The sequence below is a fragment of the Heloderma suspectum genome, chromosome 14, assembly GCF_057233095.1.
Source record: "Heloderma suspectum isolate Gila_16-S chromosome 14, 16-S_ref, whole genome shotgun sequence".
NCBI classification, from domain to species: domain Eukaryota; kingdom Metazoa; phylum Chordata; class Lepidosauria; order Squamata; family Helodermatidae; genus Heloderma; species Heloderma suspectum.
This window is the reverse complement of record NC_139471.1, coordinates 19,252,351-19,277,085: the sequence shown is the minus strand read 5'-3', so window position 1 is coordinate 19,277,085 and position 24,735 is coordinate 19,252,351. Positions and strand designations below refer to the sequence as shown.

At 48.8% G+C, this 24,735-nt stretch overlaps 1 protein-coding gene across 1 annotated transcript in view; it reads left to right on the top strand.

Annotated features, from left to right (window-relative positions):
* Nucleotides 1-24,735, top strand: part of LOC146335737 (uncharacterized) — a 352,825-nt gene that overhangs the window by 225,267 nt on the left and 102,823 nt on the right. Inside the window, exons 29-36 of the mRNA XM_084820776.1 lie at nucleotides 1,119-1,163; nucleotides 3,003-3,047; nucleotides 3,976-4,029; nucleotides 6,968-7,021; nucleotides 8,346-8,399; nucleotides 10,835-10,888; nucleotides 12,427-12,480; nucleotides 14,146-14,253. Coding sequence (XP_084676902.1) covers nucleotides 1,119-1,163; nucleotides 3,003-3,047; nucleotides 3,976-4,029; nucleotides 6,968-7,021; nucleotides 8,346-8,399; nucleotides 10,835-10,888; nucleotides 12,427-12,480; nucleotides 14,146-14,253 — 468 coding nt within the window. The remainder of the gene's footprint in view (nucleotides 1-1,118; nucleotides 1,164-3,002; nucleotides 3,048-3,975; nucleotides 4,030-6,967; nucleotides 7,022-8,345; nucleotides 8,400-10,834; nucleotides 10,889-12,426; nucleotides 12,481-14,145; nucleotides 14,254-24,735) is intronic.

The following is a 24,735-nucleotide window of genomic DNA, read 5'->3' as shown; positions in this document are numbered from 1 at the left end:
GTCCAACCCCTGCTCAATGCAGGAATCCAAGTCAAAGCATCCCTGGCAGGTGGCTGTCCAGCCTCGTCTTGAAGGCCTCCAGTGTGGGAGAGCCCACCACCTCCCTAGGGAATGGGTGCCATTGTCGTATTGCTCTGTCAGGATGTTTTTCCTGATGTTCAGCTGGAATCTGACGTCCTGTAACCTGAGCCCATTATTAGTTAGAGCAACAGGAGAGAGCTGTTTTACCCCAATCCCGCGGCATGTTGGGAAACTGCAGCAGGTTGGACTCAACGGTCTTATAGGCCCCTTCCAACTCTACTATTCTATGATTCTGTGATTCTATGTGATTGGCTTCACAGGCACCATGTGACTGAACAATCCAGGTTTTTGCAGCATTGTCATGCCTTGAATGCCTTCTGACAAACTTTGTTCCATTTGATTGTCAACAGATGGTGATATCTGAATCCATCCATTGGCAGTAGCATCAGAAGGAACAAATAGCTCGATTGAGCAAGAGTGGCTGGAAAGAGAGATGATAGTTTGGTTTCTCCCAGGGCTCACACTATCCTCAGTCTTCTGTGTTTCCAAGAATGCTTGGCAACATTTAGGAAGATTTCAGGGCTCCTGTGTACCTATTGGGTTGGACGGCAATAAATTCACTCCAGATGAAAGAATATTCCACACTTCACTTTACTGTGAAGGAATGAAGGGCCCGAGGAACAGAGTTATTTAGGCTTGCTTCTCACAAATAGCAGGAGAAAGCAGGTAAATCTTTTTATGGACGGGACAATTCCAGACTGCAGGTGAAGGTGGAAGTACTGAGCTTACGTGATCGAATGCTCCTGGGTACAAAAGAAAACTAAAAATCCTCCAGAAAGGAAAGTCAGGGACAGGAGGTTCTAGCTTAGACTCCTCCAGGATGCTACTTTTATCTGGGCAGGGAATATTGGTATATGGAGGAGAATTCCATCCCATGAGTCCCCCACCTGTTGTCTTGAAGTAGCACAGCTCAGACATAAGGTTGACCATCTCATCTCCTGGTTGTGAGAACTAAGCCTCAGGTAGGGAACTGTGACAACAAGCTAAAGATGCTGTATTTTCTCCTCCTCTTCCTCTTCCTCCTCCTCCTCCAACAGGGCCTTCCAGGGAATCCAGGCAAAGAAGGACCAGATGGGCATCAGGTACGTCAGTAACCGGTAGAGGGGTCTGAAAGATTATTGGTGTCATTAATATTGCTGCAAAACTGGATTTGGGTGCTTTGCAAGATCTTCACAGAACTCAGGCTTAACCTAGTCTTAGTAGGATCCCCTGTACTATATCTGCTTTATTTCTGGTTATTCTGGCAATTCAAGGATGATGGAATGTTCTTGATTTATACCTTTGGTCTGCCTTTGTTGAGAATCTATCCTGTGTTCTTAGTGCCATCCCACCCCTGTTACCCACCTTTCGTTCACCAGCAAATCTGTGGCTGAAGGAGAAAATGAGTGATAGAGACAGCATGCTTCCCCCCCCCCCCGCACTTAGAATTCTGGGCTACAATCCAAATGCAGAGTTAAGTGCACCTAAGCCTGTAGATTTTCATGTGCTTAAATGCACTTGAAGGGTGAACAATACACACTTAAGTAAAATGGTCATGTCATATTGGAACCACGCTCCCATATTTGGGTCAGACTTATGATCTTCTTTGCAAGATGCAACTCAGGAGAGCAACTGATCTGGCTAGTTTCTAGCAGCATCCCGCTCTGCACAGTACTGATTGGCTGGCGTTGGGACGTCAAGGCGCCACCTCTCCCTACTGCCATTTTTCAAGTTCCAAAACACTGATTGGGGATTTACAACTACAACAACGACAACAACAACTTTATTATTAACAACAACAATAACATGCCAAACAAACATTTAATTGGAAAAAATTGTGAGGCGCTTGGGGAAAAAAGTCAGACAGCTCGCCAGAACTATGAGTGGGACAGAGAAAAAAGAAAGCATCGCTGAATTTGGAGGCAACTACATTTGTCATTTGAAGAGCAAATTGTGGCGAGGAAGGTGAGCTTAACCCTCCAGAAAAAAAACACACTGGCTCTTGTTTGTATGTAGATCAGTATGCCAGGGGTGGATGAATCTGTTAATTTCGCTTTCTCTGTCCCATTTATGAAAAATCTGCACATTTTGGCAAGTTCTTATCAAAAAGTGAACCAAATGAAATTCTTACCTGTCTGCACCAACCAAATAAAATAGGTCCAGCTATTCTCAGCATGGAGAGGACCACGTTGTATCTGCCTGCCATGTAGCTGTTAGAACTGAGGAGCCTGTCGGCCAAAAAAAGAAAAGAAAAAAGTGGTGGCAAGCCTAAATCAGCACCACAAACCCTAATTCAGCACTGATTCAGGCAGGGATTCAAGCCCAGAGTTTTCAAAGCTAAGCACAGAAATCCCTGGGCCTGGATGGATGATTTTTTCCATTTTGCTTTCTCCCACATTTGAATTTTCTGGCTCTCGAGTGCTTTCTGTCCCTTTCCTGAAGAGATCTGTGAATTTTGAGACGTTCTTTTCAAAAAAATGAACGGAATTCTCATCCATCCCTACTGTACGCACCCTAAGTCTGTGCTGGATTGGTGCTGCGGATTGTAACGGAGAAGGTAGTCATTTCAGTAGCCAGTAGTTGATATATGAGTGCATCACACACTCAAAGGAGAAATAATGGGCAATTTTTGCCTCCTGGAATTCTGTAGTTATTTTACTTTTCCTTCCAAACCACCAGGATGTTGAGTACAAACCCAGATCCTTTATCCAGGTTTCTTTCTCCTCCTTTCATGAACCTTCCCGGGAAACTCTACCATTCGATGTTCTGGAGACACACCTGCTTTTCATATCCGTGTGCAGGTCCTGTCTGAGATGGAGAGGCAGCTTTGCCCCTGAAGCGTAGAAAGCTTGTTTCAGCTTTCCCTTGTCGCTTTCCTGCCAGCTCACGGGGAGATGGTTCCAGCTGGATTTGAACTCATGACTGTCACTGTGTATTTGCAGGGAAAGATCGGAGAGATGGGAGAGGCAGGATCTCGTGGCTTCCCCGTAAGTTCATTCCGCATCCTGCTTTCTTGGTCGATCAGAGCAATGCAGAGAAAGTGGGGGGAGGGTAGTTCGTGGCAGACCAGTCACCACTTCTTGTGTCCTGCTGGGCTTGTGTTAGCAGGGTAGTAGGTGTGGGGAGGACATTTTTCCTTTGCTGTTGGTCTTTTCCAGACTTCCCCCTCCCGCTCTTGTTGAAATGTTCCGTCCCTCCGAATGGGAGGGAAGTGGGAGGGTACTGCTTTACCCCAATCCAGGGGCATGTTGGGAAACTGGGAATCTGTCCCTAGAAAGCCCTTGGAACACCCCCCTCTTTTTGTCCCCTCTGCCACTGGAGTTCCGACGGCGGAAGGAACGCCGGACCTTCCCAGTGCTGCCTGGAGGACGCTTCTGAGAGTGGAGCTCCTTTCCGACCCGTGGACTTCCCTCTCCGCAGGCAGAGAGGGAGATGCACTAAATCCCATGGCCCCTGGGATGCCTTCCCTTGGACCTGCTAGGCAGTGAGCACCACTGAACACAGCTGGACTTACTGCTGAGCAGTGGCGGCTGGTGACTCCAGTTCTGGAGGGGAGGGAATTTCATTCTGGGCTTTAGTTACCACCAGCCGAAACTCTAAAGGTGCTATCCAAGGTGCGGAACCTCATCCCCAAAATGGGTTCCAGAAAGGGAAACACTGGGAGAGTCTCATGTTTCTAATTCTGAATTGCGATCCTGCTCCTTCATAAGGCATTTGTGCCTTGCTTGTGGGTTTCCAGTCGACAGCTGGTTGGACACCATGTGAACAGAGTGCTGGACGAGATGGACCCTTGGTCTGATCCAGCAGGGCTCTTCTGATGTTCTTATTGACAAGGTGCCAGTGATATGCTAAAGGGTGCGAAAAGTCACACTCCACCCTGGACAGCTGCCTGTTCCTTCTCTCGTTCGTTTGCAGGGTATCCAAGGACCTTCCGGACCCCAAGGAGCGAAAGGGCCCCTGGGAGACCCGGCAAGTACCTGACAGAGCCCCCTCCAGCTCATTATCCTGGTCTCCATTCCTTTGTTCTTTTTTTACCCAGTCCCGTGTCTTTTCCTATCCAAGCAATTCTGGAGAGAGGCCTGAGTTAGCAACATAGGAAAGGTGCCTTCAACCAAGTCACGCCATTGGTCCATCTAGCTCAGCACTGGCTTAACTAACTGGCAGTGGCTGTCCTGGGTTTTGGACTGGGAGTCTTTCTGATCCTTATCTGTTGATGCTGGAGATCGAACCTAGGACCTTCTACATGCAAAGCACATGTTCTACTACTAAGCTGTTGTCCTTCACCCAAAATGGGAGCAGAACCCCCAGCCCCACGGACCTAATCCAGCTCCCTGGGATCCCCAGTCTGCCCCATTAAGCCTCCTTGGCTTCCTCCAGGGTGTGTGGCTTGGGCTCCAAGCCCGGCCCCCTGGTGGATTCCCTCCTGGAGAAATCCCTGTTGTTACCTCCTTTCCAGGACTGGAGATAACAGTGGGGATTGCTGTTAAAATGAAGAAACGTAGAAGGGGAAACTAGGAGTGGATTACCTTCACACAATAAAAATATTTTTGAATTGGTGGAGAGGGAATTTCAAGTGTTAGCCAGGTATTTGTGTACAATTTCCAGTGGCAGCCAGGAACAAATCTATATGTGTACAATTTCCGGTGGCAGCCAGGAACATATCTATACATGTACAATTTACGGTGGCAACCAAGAAGATACCTATATGTGTACAATTTCTGGTGGCAGCCAAGAGCATATCTATATGTGTACAATTTCTGGTGGCAGGCAGGGACATATTTATATGTTTACAATTTCCAGTGGCAGCCAGGAACATATCTATATGTGCACAATTTCCACTGGCAGCCAGGAACATATCTATATGCGTACAATTTTCGGTGGCAGCCGGGAACAAATCTGTATGTGTAAAATTTCTGGTGGCAGGCAGGGACAGACCTATACATGTACAATTTCCAGTGGCAGTCAGGAATATATCTATACATGTGTGTATTATATATGCACATACTTCTAAAAAAAAAATTCATGCAAAAACAAAATGTTTCAGTGCCGTGAATATGGTTGGATAAAACATCAGCCCAAGCAAAACCAGCAACTACGAAATAATAGAGCAAAAGTCTGTCTAAGCAACAAAACAAAGCATTGTCGCAAGAGGCTCTGGCATTCTACATTTGGAGGGAAAGTTCCGTGATGGCAGATGCTGAACACCATGCTCTGCTCCTCAACTGGACATCTATGTTCATAGGCCATCTGCCTCTGAATACCAGTTCCTGGGTGGGCAGGGATGGGGTGGGGTTGTCAGGGTGGACACTGAGCCCATAGAATCCCAGAGTAGTTCTGATTCTGAGGAAGAGCAGCCGCTCCTGGGAGAGGAGCATGCTCATCCTTCCCAGGGCCAACAGCTGGCAGAGATTCCTCCCACCGGCATTCCTGGCATAGATAGCGGTCCTGGGAGTGAGAGAGCGTGGGAAGAGGGCTTGCTGGACGTGTGACACCGACGCAGAGAGCGGCGCCAAATGGAGGGCGCAGAAAGGAGGCGTAGTGCCCGGTTGGCGCGCAATCAACGGTTGCGACCAGAGGATCCAAAAGAAAAGGGGAGGGACTCTCCCTAGCCCATAAGTTCAGGGTCTGCCAGTGATTCTCCTTCAAATGGGGACCAACTGTTCCAACTTAGGGCATAGGTACTCTGCTGCTCATAGCTACTTGCTAATAGTAGAGTTGTTAAGTTGTAAAAGAGGAATAAAGCTTTGAAAAGAATCGCTTTGTCTGTGTCTGGACTTGGCTACTGGATTAGACTGAAAGAGGCCGCCAAGGAGCCCTTGACAGTGGCGATGAAACAGTGGGGGTGAGGCAGCTGCCTTCATGTCCTTCTTGTAGAAATAGAATGCTAGACTAGATGTACCTTTGATCCAATTCAAGAGAGCTCTTCTGTATGTTCTTATGCATTAGGCCAGAGGTCCCCAACCTTTAAGGGCAATGAACACGTTTGGAATTTTAAGAGAGTGTTGTGGGCACTTTCACAAAATGGCTGCCATGGAGGGCTTACCCTCCATAAAATGGCTTCTGTAGTGGGCACAGTCGGTCACAAAACACTCCTTTCCCAGATGGCAAACTAGTGAGACTAAAAGAAAAGTCACTTGCCCAAGAACCTAAGTCCGAGGCAGAGGTGGGGGTCTGAGCTCCAAAACACAAAACCACTTTTTTGAACCCAGATAAAGATGGTGCTGGAGGGCAGCACTTTGTGGCATGCCAGTCTCCCAGTTTTTTTAAAGAAGGGTTTTAATTTAAAAAATCTTAAGAAATAAAATGAGAATCTGGGGGTGGGGGGTGGGGGGTGGGGGGTGGGGGGGAGCCTGGCGAACACCAAAAAAGGTGTCTGTGGGCACAGTGGTGGTCATGATTAACATGCTGGAAATCTTAGCATTAGGCAAACTTAGGGGTGTACCGATTGTGTAAAACCCGTTCTGGCTTCATTTCATGGGTTGTCAGGCAGCTTTCTTTCCATCGCCTGCTCAACAGAATCAGATTTTAAATGTTTTCCAAATTTGCGCAAAGTTGCAATTGCACAAATTTGCAAATGCATAAATCCCCCCCCCAAAGTGCACCCTTCCCAATATGCTAATCCCCCCCAATGCATATTGTCATGCTTTAGCCTATGGGGGAAATGCGCATTTTTGACTGGTGTTTTTTTACATATTTTTCTATTGCTAACTTGCGCAAAATTTGGGAGAATTAGAAAAACAGCCCGCAAGTCCATGGAATCTGCCTGACTGGGAAAAGACAATTGGCTGAACTCATTTGATTCCGTGGCAGATTTTGACGACATCCTTAGGCAAACTGCTACATGGCCCTTTGATCCGATCCAGAAAGTCGCTCTGTCTGTTCTTAACTTTGTATGCCTGTTTTACAGGGACCTCAAGGAGCACAAGGTCCACCTGGGCCCTTGGGAGAAATTGGACATAAGGTAGAGCATGAATTCCCTCACCACCGTCACCACCTCCTTTCAGCTTTGCAAGGCTCCATTTGTGCCTCCAGACCATCTCCCACAGGGCTTTTGGGAACTCCTAAGTATGGGCTGTTTCCAGTGTAGTAGTTTTAGAGCAGGGCTGAGCAACATGTCCCCCCCAACTCTGCTGCCCCCCATTTTAATTTTTTTTTTAACCAAAAAAATGGCATCTGTAGCAGCCGCAGAGCCCCCGAAGTGTCAAATTCAGCTTGTTCGCAAACAAAATTTTGCCCTTTTGGTGCTACGGAGCTGCTACAGAGCTCCCAAAGGGTTAAATTTAGCTCGGAAACAAGCTAAACACAACGATTGCAGGGCTATGGAGTGGCTCGCCACCAAATTTTGGTGGCAAACTGGTGATTTCCTCCCCTCCCCATTTTTTCTTTTTACGGGGCACTGTATGGACAGTGCAGCGCCCTGAGGAGTGCAGCATAGGGGGTTGTGGGGTGGAACTGGCCCCCAGACCTCCAGACACAAGGAGCAAAAGGCATGGAGAAGCAAGAGGAGAGGAGGGCAAAGATTCCAGCAGGGCTGATATTAGGGCTATGCACCGGCTCAGCTCTGGATCTGGATTCCTAGTCAAAGCGGGCCAATTCGGACCACTTTGGTCTGGATCCGAACTGGGTCGGGATCAGGCAAAAGCAGTCCGAAATGGGTCAGATTGATCCAAAGTGCTTTGGACTGATCCGGACAGTCACCTCCCCAGCCACACAAGCCCCCGGTTCCTTACCTGGATCTGCGGGGAGTGCCCACAGCCATTGCCCTCTTTGGGGGAGTCACCATTTTCTATTAAAATGGCATCTCTTCTTCTTCTTCTTCTGGGTATTAAATGTTGTGCAAGTGGTGGCCGTAAGTCCGTCATGTATGCAGCATTACAGGCATAAATGGCAGGGGGGCAGGGGTCCCAGTGCGGAGGCCCCCGATTCGGATGTCTGAATCTCGCCTTGGATCCGGAGTCAGACCGAGTCTGAATTGGGCCAAGGAAGGTTGGGGCCGATTTGGAAGCTCTGAATCGGCCTCTAGAGTGCCTTGGGGGGTCCCTGCACAGCCCTAGTTGATATCAGGTGAATGTGTCCAGAGTGAAAGAAAAGGAAAGTGTGTAACAGAGATGGAAATCCGACTCTTGAACTCTCTTTGTCCTAAAGCCAAGTTAGGGGAAGTAATTATGCCTTCACTCCCCTCTCCCCCAACTGCTCTGCTATAGAAACTCCAGCTTTGATCTTGTTCTCCATTTAGTTCACAATGGCTTTTCCTTTTGTTTTCCTCCCCCACACCCCATCCCCAGGGACCGCCTGGCTCAGTGGGACAGCGTGGCCTTCCAGGTGAACCAGGCGTGAAGGTAAAAAAACAAAAAACAAAAACTCCCTTCATGCGGTTCCTGATCCAGATCAGAGCGATAATGGTGGCTTTTGTTTCTGCAGCATCCAGCGGTACTTTTTGAGCAATGACTTCCTTGTGTGTAGGGAGAGGAAAGGGATAGCCCAGTCACAAGCTGCGCTGCTGAAGATCAGATTGCGGAGCTGGGCAGCTCTGATTTAAGCCTGCGTCAGCCACGCTGGGCATACGGGTCCATTCACGGACGTGGATCTGAGAGAGGGAAAGCAGCTGCCCTTTCCTCCGTTAAAAGACAAGGCTTTTTGTCAGATGTTCAGGCTCAAGGCTGGGCAAGCACCAGGCAGGCGGGTGGAACCCTGATCGCCTAGTGGCACAAAAAGAGACCTGGCTGCCCAAGATGAGAGAAGGCAGCAGATTTGGGAGCCGGTGGTGTCCAACTGGCCTTCCAGTGTCATCTGACACCCCAAAGCCAAAAGGATTCTGGGCTGTTGTGTGAATGTCCGAGCTGAGACTTCCTCCAGTTGCATCCTCTGATCAGTATCTTCGGTGGCCAAGGGAGCTGGGAGTCAGTGCATGAGCTTCAGGGCTCATGTTCTGAACACCGTGGCACCCGGCTGGCACCCCAGTTAATGTCTCTCAACGTAAAGCTTGGTGAACCTAAGGGACTCTTGTGGCTGAACTTATCTCCTTCCTTTCAGGTCCACTCCCCTTTCTCATAACTGACTAATGCTGGGGGTTATGGGACCTTTTTCTGCTCATTTGGGAATGCTGGGAGTTGCAGGACTTCTTCTGTTTAGAAACACCTTAAACTCTTTGCCCCCTTTTTTTACTAAGGGCTGCTACGTTGTGCACGGTGGAGGACTTATTCCGTTTCCTTTTTGCTTCTTCCCCCTTCTCACCCACCCCCACGGTTCTGCTTTCCTTGGCAAGCCTTCCATCACAGTGCTGGAGCGACTGTGTCATTGGACCCTCGGGGTTCCCTCTAAGGCTTTAGCTCCACTTTTTCTGCCTGCCGACTGACAGCCGTCCTCACCTTCCCCAGGAACCAAACCCCGTTTGCTTGTCTCGGTCCCCAGCCTTCCTATCAGCCAGACACATGGGGAGGAAGCAGGAAGGGCAAAGGGATGATGGCATCCTTTGGAAGGGGACTCTTCGGCTCAAAGGATGCTGGTGTGTCGCGGGCGTGTGATTAGTTGCAATTCTGCCGCCCCTTCAAGGAAGCTCTCCTCTTTCGGAGAAGCCCCCACTGTGGAAGTTTCATGTATAGAGAGCAACCCTCACCCCATGTCGGCAACTGCTTCTATAACGGCATTATGTGTTGCGTGAAGGAGTACTTGCCTCCCAACCCCCCCACACGCACGCACTCCACATGGCCCCTAACTAGTTATTTTTCGCAATTGTTGTATTTTGAGAGATGGAATCAGTGCCAGCTCCGGGTTTTTAAGGACCCTTGGCCAAGACACCCCCAACGGTTTCCTTCCCTAAGTGAGTCTATCTTCTCATCACCATTGTCACCAGTGGATCCTGCCCTTCATCCTCTTTGCCATGATTGCTACCACTTGCATACTGTTTATGTATGTATGTATGTATTATATTTATATCCTGCCTTTTCTCCCGCAACAAACCCAAGGCGGCTTACATATCTCCTCCTCCTCTCCATTTTATCCTCACAACAACCCTGTGAGGTAGGTTAGGGCTAAGAGTCAGTGACTGGCCCAAAGTCGCCCAGTGAGCTTCACGGCCGAGTGAATGGCGACTAGAACCTGTGTCTCCCGAGTCCTAGTCCGACACTCTAGCCGCTATGCTACACTGTCTCTACTTGCCAGGCAGAGCCAGGGAGCAAGGAGGCAGTGGCCCCTGCTGGGGTGTGGGCCCTTGGCAGGGACCCGACCATGCCTACCCTTGATGCTGGGCCTGGATGGAATATTTTTTCTTGATTTGCTTTCATCCCACCAGATGTGGCAGGGGTAAGAGACCTAGTGCCCTCCATATGGTTTTGGACTATACCACCCATCAGCCTCGACCAGCATGGTCAGTGGGCAGGGATGATGGGGGTTTGTAGTCCAGCATTATCTGGAGGGCACCAGGGCACCTACTCCTGGTTATCCAGTCTCAGGGTTGGACCTGAAGCATGCAGTATTTTATCCTCCTTCCTGGGGAGAAGGAGTAAAATCTCTGAGTGAGCGGCCAGAACCAAAAGCTCAGGGCGTTCATTTATTTATTTATTGCTTGGCTTCATGTCAGCCTTTGCTCCTCCCATATCCCTAGCTCCACCCACCAATTGGCCAGCCACCTCCCTAATCTCCCAGGCTCCTCCCCATCAGCCTTCTCCAATGACCTTGCAGCCCTGCTTCGTATGGGTTCCTGATTTTATAAGCCCATTGCTGTGCATTCAAGGGTGCCTTCAGAAAATCTCTCCCTCTGTCCTTATGCTTACAGGGTGACCTTGGACCACTCGGGGTTCCTGGAGAACAAGGCCTCATTGGTCAACGGGTGAGTAAAACTGCTGCTTATCTGTCTGCATAAGATTGACGATGACACTTGTCAATAATGCCAATTTTTATTTATTTACTTGAAGTCCTTTTATCCCACTCCTCAGCCAAAAACAACTCCTGGAGCAGCTTACAATCAATCAGTAAACACGACAGTCCCTGTAGCTCACAGACCTACAACCTAAAAAAGACACAACACACAAGGAAAAAGGGATGGGGAGGGAAGAGGAAAAAGTGAAGTAGAATTTCAGCAGGGCTGGTGGATTTCTCCGAGGCGGGTGGGGACTAGTCGACCTGCAGCTGTCCCTGATGCGCCCTTTCCCTGCTCCTGCCTCCCTCGTTCCGAAGAAGCTGCACAAACTGTAGTGCTGAACAGAAATGCCCTCACTCACATTTTGCAGCCCCCTTCGCAGGTTGTGAAATCCTTGGGACCCGTTTTTTGCTATTGGGGGAAGGCTGAATTTCAAGCGTTGGGGGATGTTAAACTCACCAGAATGCCCCCATTGGCTCTTCTTTGCTTCCAGACACACTGTTGGTTTCCCCAGGATGCACTGGAACCTCCCTACATCACAGTGTAGCAATGTTCCAAGGGGCATTTTGGGGTGGCGGAGAGGGGCGGTGATAGTGGTCCCCAGTGACCGCCATTCGTGGCACAGGATCATTCCAAAGGAACAAAATTGGTGGCTGGCAGCACAGAGAAAGCGAGTTCCCCCTGTCCTTGAATGGTGGTGAAACTGAAGGTTTTTAAAGCCTTACCTCTTTTGATTAGGATCTTCTGAGCTCTAACCCAAACATAGCTTGCTTAGACTGGGGCACAGCCTAGGTGAGTCAGGACTGGCCTGTGGGGTCAATGATGATTGGCTGACGATTACTGCCACCCAGGTGGGGTCTTACTAGGGACGGGCAAACGGGCGATGTTTGAAATTGCTAGGATTCTCCGAATATTGTCTTACTTCTCATCTCATGCCTGATTTCTGTTCGGGTTTGTGTTTGCTGCTTGCTGCACATGAATAGGAAACTTACCCAAACTGAGCCGCGTCCGATCATGACATTTCCGCAAAATCCCCCCGATCTGTGCAAATTTTTTCCCCGATTTGTGCAATTTTCCCCTGATCTGCGCAAATTTCCTCCATAGACTGTAGTGGGGCTGTTTTGGTTTACAGGGGAATTTGTGCAAATTAGGGGATGTGCACAAAATTGATGTGGGAGATTTGCATAAATGGCCATTTGCAAACATTTTCAGCAGAGACGTGCTCATGCTCGCCAACGCATTTGGGGCTCCAGACAGGGCACACTCACAAACGAAGTTCTCACGCATCCCTAGTCCTTGCGCTGCAACTCTTAGGCAGCCAGGTTTGCCTCAGGGCCAGAGCCCTAATGGTGGAGGAGATAAGGCACCAGGTCCTGACTGCTGAGTGCCCCTGCTTTGAGACACCACCCTCCCACAGTGCCTTACAGAGCACCTCAGGCTCAGCTTTGGAAATCCCAGGTCTCGAGTTCAAGTCCTGCTGTAGGTGACACTGCCTGTGTTTCTTTCAGGGTGATGCAGGGATGGAAGGTGACAGCGGTCCACTCGGACCAGACGGGCTGAAGGTAAAACGCAACTGCTCCATCCCTTTTGCCGCAAGGAAGAATCTCGCTTCCCCCACATCTCCATTCTCTGGGTTGAGCCTGAAACCATCCTCTTCTTCTAAGCAGGACCCTCATGAATGCCGTATCCGTTGCTTCGTGCCATTTCTGTCATGATTAGATGCCACAATTGCACGAGCCAAGTCCCTCCATTCCAGGAAAAGAGTAAAATCTACTCTGGAAAGTCCCGCCAAATGAATAAAATGAAATCCCCCTTGCAACTTATTTTGTCAGTCCACCTCTATAATTTGCTGCTCTTCCTTGGATGTCAGAGCTTAGAAAGTCTCTCCTTACAAGATAATCCTTTTTTAAAGTGCTTTCCCCCCCTGCAAGCATTACTGCACAGTTCCTTCTCCTCCCACAACCAAACGAGATGACTGCTGTTTGCTGCCCTGAGACTTGGTCTACACATGTGACAGATGGAAGTGGTAGAATCCTGAGGTGGTGGAGACGCCAGAACCACTTCAGATGGGAGCAGGGAGGTGCCACTTGTGAGTGCTCCCTGCATGTAGAAACTGAACACCTCAGGGAGAAAGAATGTTTCTATCCATGCTGCACTACTTCTCTACCTGCAGGGAATTTTTACATTCTTCCACTTCCTTTTGCTGCATCTGTAGACCAGGTCCTAACAGGCATGATTCTGGCCTTAATGTAAGGGGAAATCCATGGCGTGTCTTCCTTAAATCAGCAAAGTTGTGTCGACGTTAATTCGGAATGGGAGTCCTGGATGGAAACCTTGCATGAATGTTAGAAGGTGGCAGCTTTGCCTCTTCCAATGGAGCGACTAGCTCTTTCCGGGATGGAGATATAGGCAGCCTCTTTTACTCTGCTATTTAACCACACTGGCATCTTTTTGGACCTGTATTGTGCCTTTCGTAATCTGTTATGGGCATTTTAACCGAGTTTCTGTTCTGAACCTCCTGGTTATTCTGACAATTCCCAAAGAGATTTGACCCTCCTGTCTGTCTTCAGCCTTGTCTTGACCCCTCCCTCTGGGTGATAGTGTTGGCTGGGCCAAGATGGAGAAGGAAAGTAAACAGGGCAGTAGTGATAACAGCAGGGAACGGTCGGGCGGGATGGTGGTGGGCTACTCATGGAGGATATCACAGCCCAGTGGAGGCTGATGGCTCCAGTGTCAGTGGGGCGGTGAATCCGCTCCAGGTTTTAGTCAGAACCTGTCAGAATTCCAAAGGAGTTATCCAAGGTACAACAGCTCCTCTAGAGTTCTGATGGCTTCTGACTGAGACCCGAAGCAGATTCACCACCCCACAGACATTGGAGCCACCAGCCTCTGCTGTCACAGCCAACGACTGCCCCAGAGGTGGATCCAGTTCTGACGGGAGAGATTGCTAAACCAGCATGAACTGTGCAATATTCTGGGCTGCCATACAGATTTTGCAATGAGTACGCTCCATCAGGAGGTATCTGCTTTTGTCCTCAAATGCTTCCCATACAGTACATGGTGGATGTGTAAAAATGCTGACCGAAGATATATGGAAATACATATCAGTTCCATTATTTTCTCCTGTCGCATCCACATTTCTTTCCAGCAAAAGTCAGAGTGACCCGTTGTTGGTTTTTGGCTTCTGTGGAAAACAGAGAAGCAGCTCATCCATTTTACTCTTCCAGGGAGACAAAGGAGAACCAGGCCCAGAAGGGGAAAAAGGAGACAAGGGGCAGGAAGGCATCAAAGGAAAAGAAGGACCTCCTGGATATCCTGGAATCACAGGTGTCCGAGTGAGTTTGCAAAATCATGTGTTTTTCCTCTGCCTCATTTCCCCCTGCTGTTTAGCCATGCTGGCATCTCTTTGGATTCATTTGTGCCCCTTCTAGACTGCAATATGGAATTTATCTGAGCTTTGGTTCTGGTGATTTCAGACACCCTCCAGTGCCCCCTGAGGAGATTTAATCCTTCTCCGTACTTGTGTGTGTGTGTATTATTTTGAGATTATCCTACTGCTTCCCCCATGCTCGAATTGAGATGCTGCTGACTTCCTCCTCACGCATATTTCTCCCCAGTTTTTGGCATGCCAGATGGCCTTATCTTGTGTACTTGCTCTTGCTTCAAAAGAAGTACCGTCGCCTCAAGAATCCTCTACTGGTTTGTTTTTATTTCTAAATGTTGTACAGAGTGCTGCCCATGTGCAGTTTGCCATTGCTTGAGGTTTCCTTGGGTTTCCTTCAACTGCCACATCACCACTGTGCTCATTGGCATCGATACATTCTGCGAAAAGGAACCTCGGCGTGATTGTACAGATGGTTGTGCCAAAGTTCCGTTTGTGCGCTGTTTTGTGGATGTGCAGGAGTGCCTGTGCGCAGCTGAAGACACTTTACACACAGAGCCATCAAGACTGCCTTCCCCCACCTCCAGTGTTTTATCAATGAGCGCACATGTATTGGTACCATAGAGGGGCAAAGGAACCGAATGCTGTGGCTAACTGTGCACAGTAGATTCAGGAGCGGGCGGTTCTGCTCTCCAGTGCTGCTGCTCTGATCAAAATCAAAGTCCCCCCGTGGCTGTTTGGAATGCTTTGAAGCAGATCCTGGAGAAGCCCTACCTGGGTGGGGGTAAGAGTGGAGAAGCTGGGTGTGCCTTTGGAGGAAGGAGCACGGCTCGGTGGTAGGGCACCTGCTTTGCACGGAGAAGGTCCCAGGTTCAATCCCCGACGTGTCCAGGTAGGGCTGGGAACAGATCCATCTCTGAAACCCTGGAGAACCAGTCAGTCTAGACAGTGCCACGGTAGATAAACTAATGGTCCGACGCGATAGAAGTGAAGTTTCGCACGCTCCTATTTAGTTCACCCATTTATTCAGAACCGTGAGGACGTTGTTTTTAGGGGGAGGACAATAGCAAACTGGAAGGTCGGCAGGTCAGCAGTTTGAGACCCGAGTGCCGCGTGACGGAGTGAGCTCCCGTCTTCAGTCCCAGCTTCTGCCAACCTAGCAGTTCGAAAGCAAGAAATTGCAAGTAGATAAATAGGCACCGCCTCGGCGGGAAAGGTGACAGCGTTCCGTGCACCTCAGTGTTCAGTCATGCCGGCCACATGACCACGGAAGCGTCTTCGGACAGCGCTGGCTCTTCGGCTTAGAAACGGGGATGAGCACTGCACCCTAGAGTCGGACACGACTGGTTGGGGACACCTTTACCTTTAATAGCTCATTGGCAGAGCTCATGCTTTGCAAGCAGAAGATCCCTACATTTCCAAGCAGGGCTGGGAAGACCCCTGCTTGAATCCCCGAATAGCCGTTGCGAATCAGTGAAGGCACTATAAGGGAGTTTCTTCCATTCTTATGCATGCTCTGATTCTGGAAATAATTTGAGAAAGACCCCCTAGTTAAACTGGAATTTAGGAGAAGTGGAACACAGGATAGAGTGAACTTAGGGTAACAATAAAGGATTGGAGCAGGGGCCGGGGCCGGGGGGAGCATTCATTCCTTGCTTGTGCCAAGAAGGAACACCAGAGTACAATAGCCAGGTAGGTAAATGACCTCTACAGTCACTGTACATGGTTTATTTATTTATTTACAACATCTGTGTACTGCTCCCCATCCAAACAGGTTCTGGAGCGGTGAAGATAAGGTAGAATAGTAAAAAAGATAAAAGATTAAAACACCATATTCAAAATATTAAAAAGAAAACGCCAATAAAAACCATGGCTAGTCATTTAATGTCATATTTTGACATTAAGCTAGTCAAAATATTAAAAAGAAAATGCCAGTAAAAACCATGGCTAGTCATTTAATGTCATATTTTGACATTAAGCTAGTCAAAATATTAAAAAGAAAATGCCAATAAAAACCATGGCTAGTCATTTAATGTCATATTTTGACATTAAGCTAGTCAAAATATTAAAAAGAAAATGCCCGTAAAAACCATGGCTTAGTCATTTAACAGGAGGAGCCAGAAGTTTTCAGGAGGAGCCAGAAGCAATACAGTGTTAGCACCTGCCTGATTTCCAGGGGCAGGGAGTTGCAAAGAAAGGGGGCCACCATGCTGAAGGCTCTCCTCAGGGTGAACTCCAATTGGGCCATAGGTCCATGTGGATCCACAAGGAGGAAGCCCTCCAATGACCCCAGTGACTGGGCAGGTTGGTAAGGGAGAAGGTGCTCTCTCAAGTATCCTGGCCCCAAGTTGTTTAGGACTTTTCACACTAGTACTAGAACCTTCGCTGTTCGAACTAGCGAACAGGCAGCCAGTGCAGTTCCCTCAGCAAAGGAGATACATGCTGGAAAGGGGCAGCTTCTGACAACAGCCAAGCTGCTGCGTTCTGTGCTAGCTCCAACTTCCAGACCAGCCTCAAGGGCAACCCCACATAGAGCACATTGCAGTAATCCAGTCTTGAGGTTATTATGGTTGCAGTACAGTGGGCTGTCTACACAGCAGATCCTGCCTCCAGCAACTGGTGAGATACTTCAGAATTCTGTTTAACAGAGCATTCTCTGCTGATGGCTTTTTGAGCCAATTTTTGTCACGATGTACTTGCCATTGCCCATGAAGGATTGCCTGGGTGGAAAACATTGCATTAAACATGCAAATCCATGTGGATTTTACAGGGCAGATTTATGAAAAGGAATTAGTGAGGGCCTGTTTTCCTCATGGATTTTTCCTGCAAACTCAAGCTGGATTTTGCATTCTGCTGCAACATTCTCTCCCCCACCCCCATGTATTCCTCCATAAATATTCAACACTAGTCTCCAAATGCTTCCATCCCTGTTGTCCAATGGTAAGTTTCACAAAGGTACAAAAAGCTATGACGGGAGTGGTGAGATATAAATTCGTTTGTGCATGCAACCATTCTCCTTTGATAGCATCCCAGGCAAAACAGCAATCAAAATGTACACTCTAACACTCCAATCATAGAATCATAGAATAGAAGGGTTGGAAGAGGCCTACAAGGCCATCAAGTCCAACCCCCTGCTCAATGCAGGAATCCAAGTCAGAGCATCCCCGACAGGTGGCTGTCCAGCCTCGTCTTGAATGCCTCCAGTGTGGGAGAGCCCACCACCTCCCTAGGGAATGGGTTCCACTGATGTATTGCTCTAACAGTCAGGAAGTTTGTCCTGATGTTCAGCTGGAATCTGGCTTCTTGTGACTTGAGCCCATTATTCAATGTCCTTCACTCTGGGATGATCGAGAAGAGATCCTGGCCTTCCTCTCTGTGACAAGTTTTCAAGTCCTTGAAGAGTGCTATCCTATCTCCCCTCAGTCTTCTCTTCTCAAGGCTAAACATGCCCAATTCTTTCAGTCTCTCCTCATAGGGCAATTCATTGCATGGTTACTTAGAAGTCAGTCCCTATAGGGCTAACTCCCAAGTAAGTATATATAGAACTGAAGCCTTAAACTACAGGTCCTGATGTGGTGCCTGTGAGTGCCATGGCACCTGCGGGCATGTCCAGTGGTGCCCGAAATCTCTTCACTCCCTGCCTCCTCCCCCAAAATATGTTGAATAAAAAATTGAAAAATATTAGGGCTCCAGATTCTCCTTCCTTTTCCTGAACCTGCTGCTGATCAGCTGTTCATTGGGGAGCAAGATAAAGCAAGGCAAAGCATTAGAGAGGAAAGAAAGAGCAAGGCTACAGGCTCGGTGGGGGGAGAAACAGAGAGGTAAAGGGGGTGAGTGTGAGTGAAAGAGCAAGGGTAGAGTTTACAAAGGGAGAGAAAGAGCAAGGTAAAGGGGGTAGTGGGAGAGAAAGAGCAAGGCTAGAGGCTTGGAGGGAGGAGAAACAGAGAGGTAAAGAGGGTGAGTGAGAGAAAGAGCAAGGCTAGAGGCTCAGTGGGGGGAGAAACAGAAAGGTAAAGGGGCTGAGTGGGAGTGAAAGACCAAGGGTAGGGTCTACAAAGGGAGAGAAAGAGCAAGGCTAGGGATGGAGAAGGGAGAGAAAAACCAAGGGACTGGAGGAGAGCAATAAGCTAGAGTCTGGGCCTGGAGAGAGAGAGAGAGAGAGAGAGCACAAAGGGGAAAGATTGTTGTGGACGGAAGAAGGGCAGGCCAGGAAGCAAAACTTTCATTTCCCCCTTCCTCCCAGTGACGAGCTTCACTATTTCTCTGCCTCCCTAGCTCTTGACTAGCCAGGCCCCCACAGCAGCTGTTATGTCATTAGCCACATCCTCCATGGGAGCCATTTTGTGGTGGTGCCCACAGAAGTTTCTCAAATTCCCAAATGTGCCCACAGGTCCAAAAAGGTTGGGGACCCCCTGCCTTAGACAGTCAGGGCCAAACTGCACGTTGATGTTAAATGCAAGTTTCTTTTTTAAAAAAAATGCAAGTTGCATCAGGCGTCGATCAGAGCAGGTATGAAGAGAGAAGTTCACCCTTTCCTTCCCTGCCATGGCCCTGAGGAAAAGCCCTCCTCTCAAGCTGGTATTTAATGGGGGTGAGGGAAATTCCCCATGTGTGCCAATGGGGGATTTCCTCCCAATGCAAATAATAGCTTAATTGGAAATGTATTATTAAGTTATTTATTGCTTACTCTTTGAGACCATCCAGTAACTGAAGTTCACTGGTACAAGTACATTATGATAATTTATACAGGATGAAAATATAGCTTTTGTGGGGACAGAGATAGCTGGTGCAGGATTTTCTTTTGCCTTAAAAAAAGGGACTTAGTATGTACATGACCCTGACCTTAAGTTGCCCAGAGTCGAATGTGGTGAGCGGGCAGGACACCCTGCGCTCCCTGGCGAGACCAGGCATATAACTTTGCAGCCGGGGTAGTCCCTGCAAAAAAAGCGCTGCAAAAAATCAAATAAAAACCTTCCCAGTCATTTCACAAGATGCAATATAAGCCATGCTTAAAAACACCCCCACTCATATACGCAGTATCAAGTTATATAGCTCTGTTTAGTAGGCTAGAGCAGATTCTGTGGTCTCCTTCTGCCAAATTGCACACAGGAATTGCACGCCTTTTTTTTTTTTAATGCATGATGGAGCCAATATAGTTTTGCCTGCTTGTAATCGCTTTCTTTTGTTATTCTTTCCTGTGGTGTTATGGTGCCATCTCATATTTTTAGTATGCATTTTTATATATCCCCATCTTTTTAAAAAAAAAAACAACAACACACGCAGACTAAACACTGGCCCAGGCGGGACCCATAATAACTGGTGAAGAAGAGACTGGCTTTCAGCCTTGCAAACGAAATAATGTTTGCAAGCTCACCTGCTTGGTTCAGCATCGCACTACCTGCAGCGATCCAATCCCCCTTTTCACCATCTGTCCTAAAAATCCCCCCCTCTCCCGGTCACACACAGTTGTCCATCTCTGCCTCTGTTGAGTGCTGAGTTTTCACAGTGCCGTTTTTATGCAGGACGTCCATCAAATAGCAGAGGTCATTTATTTACCTGACGACATGGAAGGAGCAATCCTATGGCCGCTAGTCAGCAGCTAGACGGCCATTGGATATGTGGTTTTCCAGGTACCAACCTTGGAGCCTGCACTCCAAGGTCAGTTCCCAGAGAACCGACCTTTCCCCCCCTTCTGCGCTGCCTCGCAGGCAACGTGGAATGGCCCCCTGCTCCCCGCTCGGAAGAGGAACGTGGAACGGCCAAAATGGGGCGTTCTGGGGCGGGGAAGGCAGAAATGCCAGTACGACACATCCTCTGTGTCATCTGGCAGCCTTCTTCCCTGCTCCACTGTCCTGCTCCGAAATCAGCTATCTAGCCGCAAATGCAGGGCAGGAGAAGCGCGGAGGGAATGATCCCCTCCGTGCTATTCCTGCCCTGCATTGGATAGGCGGTCGCCTCCGACTTCGGAGGCGGATGCCTATCCCCACAGGATTGTGCCCTTAAAGATTGCTGTTTGAGCATCCAAAGCAGTGTACTGTATTTAAACATGTCGGGCCACAACACGCTATGAAAGAAAGCAGCGTACCATAATGATTAAAACACAGCCCAGAAATTTATTTTATTTATGTATTTATTTATTACATTCGTATCTGCCCTTTTTCCTCCTTCAGGGAACCCAAGGCGGCGTACATAATCCCCCTCCATGTTATCCTCACAACAACAACCCTGTGAGGTGGGTTGGGCTGAGAGTCTGTGACTAGCCCACAGTCACCCAGCGAGCTTCCTTGGCCGAGTGGGGACTAGAACCCAGATCTCCCAACTCCCAGTCCAACACTCTCGCCGCTACACCACACCGGCTCGCCAAGAAATGACTTAAGGCTGCAATCCTATGCATGCTTACCTGGGAGAAAGCCTGACTGAATACAGTACACATGCAGAGAAATGCACTGCACAGTAATCGAATGCCTCCTGACCTTCTTTTTTTGTGTTTTTTTTTTGGGGGGGGAGAGAAAAAACTCTGGTAGCCTTTACAGAAAACAGCCAAAGATGGCACGCTCCTATCTAAAGGCAGCTTGTTTCAAAGCCTGCAGGAGAAGCCCTCCTTCTCACTTTCTTCAGCGGGGAAGGGCCATACTGCAGTGGCAGAGCATCTGCTTTATAGGCAGAAGGTCGCAGGTTCAGTCCCGAGCATCTCCAGGCAGGGCCGGCATCAAGGGTAGGCATGGTCAGGCTCCTGCCGAGGGCCCACACCCCAGCAGGGGCCCACTGGTAAGAGTCCCCTGGAGCTGCTCCTCCTCTTCATCACTGCAACTTGCTCATTCCCCTGTCTCTTGCTGTGCCCCAGACAACAGCGGTGGTGAGAAGGAGGTGGAGCAGACACCCCCCCCCAGCCTGTTTGCTCGCTGGCTCTCCGCCTGTCCAGCAAGGAAGTGGGGGCAATGAGGAGAAATGGGAGGAGAAGCGAGAGCAGCTGGTGACAATGGCGGCGAGAAGGCGGATTCCCTGAGCGGGAGGCAACCGAGGGTGAAGCCAGCACTGCCTGGAGACCCGCCGGCAATCAGTGTAGACAATGCTGAGCCAGGTGCACAGTGCTGTGGCTGGGTATAAGGCAGCTTGCGATGTTGCTGCTTAACTCAGCCCTTCATTTAAAACCATGAGGACTGGAATCCTGCTTTGTTTTGAGTTGAAGGACAACAGCTTAGCATCAGAGCACCTGCTTTGCGTGCAGAAGGTCTTAGGTTCAATCCCTGGCATCTTCAGGTAGGGCCGGGAAAGATCCGTGTCTCGCATGCCAGAGAGTCGCTGACAGGAGGCAACACTGAGCGGTCTGACTTAGGGGAGGGCAGCTGCCTGTGTTTCTAGCCGTTGGGGACTGGTGGCCCCGATGTCAATGGGGCGGTGAATCTGCTCCAGGTTTCAGTCCGAACTCTAAAGGAGCTTGCAAAGCACCTTGGAGAGCTCCTTTAGAGTTCTGACTGGTTCTGACCGAAACCCGGAGCGGATTCACCGCCCCACTGACATCGGAGTCACCAGCCTCCACAAGTAGCATTAGCCACTTGCAAACGAGGCCATTCAAAGCAGGGCTCCATCACTTGGCTACCCCTGGTGCTAACTCCATCCCTGACCCCAGTCCCCCCTTTGGCTTCCTAAAGGCGCTTTCCCAATGGAGGTTCCCTTATTTCTGGAGAATCTGGAGCCAGAGAGATCGGGCTGTGTGCCACAGCTGCAGTTCTCTTCGACAAAAGAGCCACGGAAACATTCCATCACCCCAAGGAGCCTTCCCCAGTAGCCATGCTGGCCGAGGGCAATGTGAGTTGTAGTCCCACACATCTGGAAGCCCCAGATAGGTGAACTGAATAGCCCTAAGCAGAAGGAGAAACAGACAGCCCAGCTGACATTTGTGGGTCCTCAAGACAAGCAAAAGAGACAGTCACAGTTCTACACACAGGTTTACCTGTGTCTTTACAGGAGTAAATCTGGGCACAGAGCTCAGTTTGTCCTGCATGCTCTCTTGCTCACAGGCACGTCTGTCTTTGCCCTAACTGCATCTCCATGTTAACACACGGTCTAAACTCATACTGGTGCGCTCATTCACTCATGCTTCTGTGGTCAGCATGAACCAAAGGTTCCATTATATGGTTTAATGGAACCAAAGGTTCCATTAAACTGCCAACCTTTTGCCAGGTGCCTGTTGCAGCCGGCCAGGAGCTGAGCGTAACCCGTCCCATCCAGTAGACGTTCCCCTACTTTTTATTTTTATTTTTTAAAAACTCAGTTGCAAGGGGCCGAGGATTTCATGTCCCTCCTCTGTAGTACAACCCTGAGCCAGAAGTCGCCTAAGAGAGCTGTGCCAACTGGCAGAAGCCAAGCTGATGGATTTTCAATTGCTCTCTGTTGCTGAGTGCTGCGGTTTTTCATAATACGCTGCCCTTTTAATGCTGCGAATATGGAACAGCAGAACTTTTACAGTTCCAGGAAAGTAATTGCGGAGTCCGTAGGTAATGAAATACAACATGCTCAGGAAAACAGGAGAATCCCCATTTTTTTTACAGAAGGCAGAGAGCTCAGTTCTTCCTTTTTTAGATTACTTCTCTGTATGCGTGTGTGTTTTAAAACTCAGTTTTTCCTTTTTAAGATGACCTCTGTGTCTTTTTTTAAAGCTCACTTTTTCCTTTTTGGATGACTTTTCTGTGTGTGTTTGTAAAGCTCAGTGCTTCCTTTTTGGATCACTTCTCTGTAGGGATGGGCAAACTCCCAGTGGTCCAGGTCAGGTGCTGCTCACTACCCAATCCCTCGCCAAGCCGCCGTCTTTGTAATTTGGCCTTTTTTCATAAAGGTCGATTTTACACAAATGGCTGCTGTAAAGCCACCATTTATGCAAGATTCCCCAGCCATATGCCCGCGACGTCCCTACTTCTCTGTGTGTGTTTTTAGAGCTCAGTGCTTCTTTTTAAGATCACTCCTGTGTTCTTTTTAAAAAGTATCATTAAAAGAAAGAACAACTTGACATCACATGAATTGCATCATTGGACACATCATGTGAGATCAGTCATTCTGTGATCCTCTTCTGCAGTAAAAACAGTCATGACCTTGTCATGACACCATATACTACACATATATATATTTATAAATATCTTTTTCACTGCTGCTTTTCTCTGCAGTGTGATCATACAAGCTCATAGTTCAGGAACGGCCATGGCTCAGTGTCAGAGCCCCACTTTGCATGCAGAAGCTCCCAGCTTCAATCCCCTGCAGCATCTCCAGGTGGAGCTGGAAAAACTCCTGCCTGAAACCCTGGAGAGCCACTGCTGCCGCCAGTCAGTGTCAGCAATACTGGGCTAGATGGACCAAGGGTCTCACTCAGTATAAGGCAGCTTCCGATGTTCCTATGTTCCAGATTTACCTTCCACCCATGCCTAGCTTATGTTATAGGACAGTAGGATTCAGTTGAACATTAGGAGAAGCATCTTAACAGTAAGAACAGTTCGAGAACAGAACCAATTCTCCAGAAGGTTGGCAGTCTCCTCCTTGCTGGAGGTCTTCAAGGGGAGAATGGTTAGCCTTCTGTCAGGAATGCTTTAGCTCTGGATTCCCTGGGTTCAAGTATGGGGTTGGACTAGACAGCCTCCAAGGTACCCCCCATCTCTAGACAGTACTGTTGGGAATCCCCTGTCCTAGGAATGGTCAACAAATATTTAGGAGGGTATTTCAGTGGAGACTGGGTAGCAATCTGTCAGTGATGCTATAGTTTCAAGGTCCTGCATTGACCAGGCGGCTGTTGTCGTTGTCGTTGTTGTTATTACTATTTCTATACCGCTCCATAGCTGAAACTTTCTTGGCCTGCCAAGATCCCTTCCAACCAGTGGCTGTCCAAGGAGCTATCCAGGGTGCTTTTGCACTTTGGATAGCTCTTTTAGAGTTCTGACTGGTTCTGACTGAAACCCAGAGCGGATTCACCGCCCCACTGACATCAGAGTCACCCGCCTCCACCACTTCCAACTCTAGGATTCAACAACAGACAGAGAAAAGGCTTCGGGGAGGTTTTAGTCACTGTTGACAATACTGGGCTGGACGGACTAAAGGTTTGACTCAGCATAACGTCGCTTTGGATGTTCCCAAGCTTATCTGTGGTTTGGTATGATGTCTGACTTGGAAAAAAAAGTGGTTTGTGATCAGCTGGCAAGTCAGAATCAGGAACCATGATTACAAACCATGATTTTTGCTCCTTGCGGTGTGGTGTGTTGAAATGGCAAGCCAGTTATGCCATTGCTCTGCCTCTGGTGACTGCTGTGCTATGGAAACGGGAGTAAACTTTGAGTGTAAGAGACCGGAGGATGAAATTAGCTGTAAATCATGGCTTGCCCACTGGTATGCGTTGTGCAGTGGAGGCTGGTGGCTCCGATGTCAGTGGGGCGGTGAATCTGCTCTGGGTTTC